Raw genomic sequence first — 6,278 nt, 5'->3', positions numbered from 1 at the left:
TTTCAGAGTATAAACAAATCTTCAGCTGTTTGAGCAGAGCGGTCTCCCGGCAGACTGTGAGAACCTTCTGCTCTGTCAGTTGAAAAGGATGATAGATCTAAGATGAAATACCCAGATCTAACTGCTGGGTTTTTCTGCAAAGAAACCAAGGCAGGTTTTTTATTTTGTTTTTGAGTTATACTATAAGAATTTACCACTAAACATAAACAGTGCTTTGCAAAAGCATTTGCACCCATTGCACATTTTTCTTTCATGCCAAAATTACACAAGTTCGGTGTATTTTATTGGGATTTCATGCAACAGACTCAGTTACAAGTAGTGATCTGCTAAATGTTACATGACACACTGCAGAAAACACAACCATACATTGGTCTAAACTTTGACTGGGCCATTTTAACACCTAAATATGCTTAGATCTGAAGTGATATGTTGTATCTGGCTGTGTGGACTTTACATGAGACTCTTATACGGCTGTAAGATAAACCTCTATCCCAGTCTGAAGTTGTTTAGACACTCCAACCGGACATGTCTTTATTTATTTTTATCATTCTTTACATGAACTCTGACCAGCTTCCCTGTTCCTGCTGAAGAAAAGCTTCCCCACAGCATGATGTCACCACTGCTGTGTTATACTGTGGAGACGATAAGTTCAGGAAAAAAATTGCAGTGCTATTTTTCCTCCGTGCATCTCATTTTGCATATGCTCTGACCAGTGCCCACACTTTTGCTGTTTTCCAAAAATCTGCTTAAGGCAAACTGAAAACAGGATTTCTTCTGACTTTTTTCTTCCCTATGTTCCATAAATCCCAAATTTGAAGAGTACATTAGTGACAACAGGTTCTCCCAATTGACCTGAGATTCTCCACAGCTGCTTCAGCGTTACTGCATACCACTTTCCTTCCAATTCACAATTTAGACTATTTAGTTAGTCTATTTCATAAAATCCCAATTAAACATTTTTTATTTTTTTTTTTATTTCCAATCTGAGAAAATGTGGGAAACTTCCAGGGTATGAATAGTTTTGCAAAGCTCTGTAAGGCTATCCTTTTCTTTTTTTTCCATCGTGAACATAAGACTGCGTTGTTTAGTGGCTCCATGTCATAACGTAGGTGTAATGCATTTATCACTTCTGTTGATATTCTGCTCATGGGGTAAACATTGCCTCTAGGATGAATAATGCAAATATGGCAAACTGACACAGTAAACAGAGGTTTTCACACATCAGAACGCCGGCTGTTTTTTAGCCTCAAATCTCCACGTTTACTTCACATATTTGCCACAGCAGATAAATCGACCTACAGCTCAGTCACGACCCAGGCCTGCTGATGTCTTTTCTCCGGGCATGGTGATTGACAGGACCTTCCATGAAGAGGATTCCTGAAGCTGTGATTATTTGGGCTTACATTTTATTCAAAAAAGGTGCAACAAATGAGCAATACCTTAAGAAAAACATCCCTGAGAACAGTGAAAGCTTCGTGACAGCACCCAAAGTATAGTAAATTCTCCATAAACCTTGGAAAACACTAAACTTTACCAGGAATGCCGTGTTTTAACAGGTGGTCTCAGCTCAGAAAAGTTGGGAAAATGACTAGCCTTGCAAATCTTGTGGTAAACACTCACACAAGAAAAAAATGATGAAGAGATAGACGGAGTTAACCTGCTGTACGAGGAGGTTGCAGGTCTCCTGCAGCAAGACAATGAGACGTCCCGGGGTGTTGTAATGTTTGGAGTTGGTCCACACCAGGCATATTGTGTGCATAACAGCTTTAATTTGACCTTTGACATCAGGGAACTCCACGTTTTCCAGTTCCTCAAACAGACGCTGCAGGGGCGTCAGGTAGACGCAAACGTCCTTCGCTTCCTCCAAAGCTGCCAATTAATAATGTTAATTTTACTTCTTTTGTGTGAAAATAAAACTTATCTTCGCAGATGATGCAAGGACTTTTACCTGCGAGGACTTCCCGCTGCATGTTCATAAAAGCAGGATAATAGCTGCTTTCCACGGCCTCCAGCCATGCCTTTATCTGTTTCACTTTACAGGAGTTCAACTGATAGTGGAGGCACTCCAAATCTGCATATCTTACAGGGGGAAAAAAAACAACACATAACCATTTCAGTCACATGCCCACAAGAATCCAGGATCAAACTAGAAGTTCATTTCTGAGAGTTTCAACAGAAGTCTCCCAGAGAAGATTTTAAGGCAACCACTTACTAAACTAGAGTTAATGGTTTTAGTTAATATTATTTACAGCGGAAAACAAACAATTAACCAATATTGTTGCACAGCGTTCTAATGGAAATTTGATAGTGTCAGGACAAATAATTTTTCTTTACATTATATTGTTGTTTGATTTATTTTTTTGTTTTGATTTATAAATGTATTTATTTTTCTTCCTGCTTCTCAGTAAAGGCGGATGCTTTTTTCCCCCCCTCTCCTCTCCTTTTCCCACTGCATCCCCCACTTCTATCAATCTTTTTTGGAGCCTCTTGTTACATTCCGATTTGTAAATTATGGACCTGGTCAGCTGGACGCTCAGCGCAAAGGATCAAATTTTCTCAATGAGAAGACTGGACGAAGGAAAACTCTTGTGGCTGATGGGACATGTGCAGCAGAACACACGGTGGAAGGAGGATTGTGGGTCTGTCCATTTTGTCAGAAATACAACACGTTTTTCAACGGTTACTTCTTACAAACAAAAATCTGAAAAGTGTGGCATACATGTGCGTTTATCCCTGCTTACTCTGACATCCCTAAAAATAGTCAGAAAATAGATGTACCATGGCTGCAAACCTAAGAAAACCCAAACAAACAGATCGGACAAGGAGAGCAATGATCAGAGAAGTAGCCAAGAGGCCCATGGTAACCATGGAGGAGCTACAGAGATCCACAGATCGAGTGGGAGTATATGTAAGAAGAATAAAGCCATTACAGAGAAAAGGCCACATGAATTTGTAGTTTCCTGCAGGGGACACAGCAAATATGTGGAAGGATATTGCTTCTTGTTGCCAACCTTCCATGTCAGGTATATGGTTCAGTGCAGCAGAGGTGTGTTAATGTAGTTAACTTTCTCCTGCAGGGTGTGACATGTGGATGCCAGTCCACATGTCACACAAACTCTGTCTCCGTGTTTGTCGCTTCCTGGTCACCATGGAAGATATAAACATGACCTTCCACAAAGGTCAGGTTTGCGTAGTCCATGACTAACAGCTGTCCTGTCCCTAGTTATCCCACCCGAAACGCAGATCCTTGCAGCTTCCCCAGATTACCATGGATCTCTTTGCCTCTTGTCGGATGGACCTGCCTTTCAGTTCAGATGGAGAGCCATGTCTTTGTAGGTTTGAAGCTGTTCTGTACTCTTGCTCTTCTGTGAAGTGTTTAAAAGCTGGGGGCATTAATTCATAACTTAACCTTTCCCTTCGATCTTCCACTAAACTATTCTATTTGGGAATATTGGGGAACTAGGAGATTTTTTTATTTTGATGTTTAAAATCCTGCATCAGTTTCCTTCCACTTGACAATTATGTGCTCCTTTGTCTTGGTCCATCACATAAAATCACAATAAAGATCTATTAAGGTTTGTTGTTGCAACATAATAAAATGCATAAAGATCTAAAGGGTGGGCATACTTTTGCAAGGCCCTGATATATAGGACCTATATTTCTAACCTTATTGTGCACAACCAGCTTGTTCAGCCTGTTGGAAGGATGGATTCTCTCTAATCATAGCATCTTGGCTGGTGGGAAAACCTTCTCTCCGTATTTCAAAGGGAATATTGAGGCTTTTGAATGACAACCAAAAACAAATATTTGAGAGCATCAAAGCCAAGGTAACTTTATCAACCTATTACCTAACCAGAGTATGTCAGATAATAGGAAAATGAACTACTGCATGTCGACGTTTGAAAGTTTTCTTTTCCTTTTCTTCGGGTATCTCATTCCAATGTGCAACAGGTAGCTACTGCTCACTCCTGTAAGATCTAGCACCTGCGGTGCATTTAGCTGTAATTTCGCAATGATTCTGCTAGGAAAGCAGATTTCTCACAACAGAAGAAATAAAAGAAGCACTGGGCCAAAAATCCTATTTTTCACTCCACGGCACAGGTGTTCAGAAATCTGATAATTTAGCAGCACCCGCGAGAACCGACAAAATAATTCTCCCTTAATCCTGCGGGGACGTGCCGGGCTTCCACACACAAAGCAGCGCTTACCCAAAGGAGCCGGTGGCTGCTGTGGTTCTGTAATAATGGAGGTGCTGACCTGTTCTTCCAGAAGAGCAGCTCAGCGTGAGGCGTCGGATTTTTTCCCCCCAGCACAGCTTCAGAGGAGTCTTTCTTGAGGACAGTGTGGATCTGATGGCTCCACTCGATCACTGTGGACTCCAAAGAGTGGATAATACCCTTATCCACTGTTCCCCTGCTGTGACATTACACAGGCAAACCATTTCACAATGTACATGAAAGACAAACGATGCCTTGCCATAACCCTGTGTGACACTGCTCCCTGCTTACCCTTTGTCTGCCTCCAGGGCACTTTGTTCAACCTTCTCAACGCCTGCAGGGAGTGCAAGCAAGGTTTTACCTCGGACTTGGCCAGACACAACTAACAGGCTGGTGGTGAGGGAATGGATATGCTGCCTGATGTCCTGAGACACAACTTGGGGCCATTTGATGTGGTTAATCGTGTTGGAGAGCAGTGGAGCCACAACCTAAAGGAGAGTTAGGACATTTTTCAAGATCAACAATATTTATTGTCATCATGTGTCAACGTGATGAAATTTTGGTGAGGCACAGGCTCAGAATGCACACATATTACAAACATCTATCTATCTATCTATCTATCTATCTATCTATCTATCTATCTATCTATCTATCTATCTATCTATCTATCTATCTATCTATCTATCTATCTATCTATCTATCTATCTATCTATCTATCTATCTATCTATCTATCTATCTATCTATCTATCTATCTATCTATCTATCTCCTTCAGGTCCCCTTGGAGAGGCCCTCCTTAATTCAACATATAAGTGGTTGTTTGAAGTGTCAAAGTGGCTCCCAAAGACTTCCCAAAAGTTGTAGAAACCTATGAATCTGTCTGGCTTTGAAAAAAAAAAAAACACCAAAACTTTTTTCCACCCAATTCTTCTCGTTAAAAAATCATTGTGGCTTTGTGTTACATATTCATTGCACCCTACAATATGCAACTGTTCAAATAAATCATTAAAAGCCAAACATGAATATGATGTTAATATGCATATCATGACTGGATACAATCCATAAAGTTTGAAGATTAAGGATTTATTTCTTGCTGAGACTTAGCTTCATAATGAATTTAACTGTAAGTGCAATTGGTCATAATGTGCTCTGTAGAAAATAAATACCTGCTTTTCCAGAAGGGTGTAATAATGTCTACCTATTTTAGATAAAATGTTGCTGTGGTATAAAGCTGATAAATACTGAGTGGATAGTCCTGGAATCATCTAGCTATGTATTTGTAAACCATTGTAATGACAGATATGGCCTCACAGTGGATGAGAGAAATTCCTCCGCATAAACTGATCCATGAGTAATCATTGCCATATTCTGCTCTGCTGCTTACCTCCCCAACTAGAGCAGAAAACTGGTCCAGTGGAGCGGAAGACAGGTCTCCGTAGACCAAGCTCTCTTTGATGGACCTTGGACTCAGCGCTGCTTTGTCTCTCTTCATAAAGTACACTGCCTTGCTTTTTGGGCTGGCAGTAAACGAGGTGGTGGGCTCCAGCAGTCCAGCTGTGCTCATGGACACCACCAGAGCCTCCTGCTCCGCTGTGTCCAGGAAGCCCTGTAACACCTGGGAGCTTTCCTCGTCCGACACGCATCTTTCCCATCTATCCGGCTTCAGTTTAAGAGTTCTCAGCACGCAGTCCGCTATGAAACCCAGTCTTTTGTCCTCAGCAGCAGGCGACTCCTCCATGTCGGCGGGTTGCACTGCCGTCCCCCGTTGGCCCCAGCGAGTGCTTGAACTGATTTGTGTCTTCGCCTCCATGGCAACGCTGTGTTTGCGTTAATCGGGCCGTTGCTTAGGGGACGCGTCTGGCCCCGGACCTGACCCGGGACAAGGACACGCTTCCTGCCGGCAGAAGCCTGACTGACAACCATTGTTCTCTGTCGGGCCATTGTTCGAAGTGTGATGGGAAGTTGTGATCACAGTACGACCACCACAAGAAGCTCACTTCAGGTGACAACGGGTCCTTATGTTGACCCAGGTGTACTGTCAGACGTGAGAGAACGTAATAGT

General features: G+C 42.1%; 1 protein-coding gene across 1 annotated transcript; it reads right to left on the bottom strand.

Annotated features, from left to right (window-relative positions):
* Positions 1-1,588: 1,588 nt before the first annotated feature.
* Positions 1,589-5,972, bottom strand: dnah9 (dynein, axonemal, heavy chain 9). The gene is made up of 5 exons (XM_036142330.1): positions 5,601-5,972; positions 4,509-4,705; positions 4,258-4,416; positions 1,949-2,079; positions 1,589-1,869 (listed from the first exon to the last, which is right to left on the bottom strand). Exons 1-5 carry the CDS (start codon positions 5,952-5,954, stop codon positions 1,589-1,591), a joined length of 1,122 nt encoding a protein of 373 aa, XP_035998223.1. The 5' UTR covers positions 5,955-5,972.
* Between the last annotated feature and the right edge of the window lie 306 nt (positions 5,973-6,278).

The sequence above is a fragment of the Fundulus heteroclitus genome, chromosome 10 (genome assembly GCF_011125445.2).
Source record: "Fundulus heteroclitus isolate FHET01 chromosome 10, MU-UCD_Fhet_4.1, whole genome shotgun sequence".
Classification (NCBI taxonomy): Eukaryota; Metazoa; Chordata; class Actinopteri; order Cyprinodontiformes; family Fundulidae; genus Fundulus; species Fundulus heteroclitus.
This window is presented reverse-complemented; position numbering and strand designations above follow the sequence as displayed.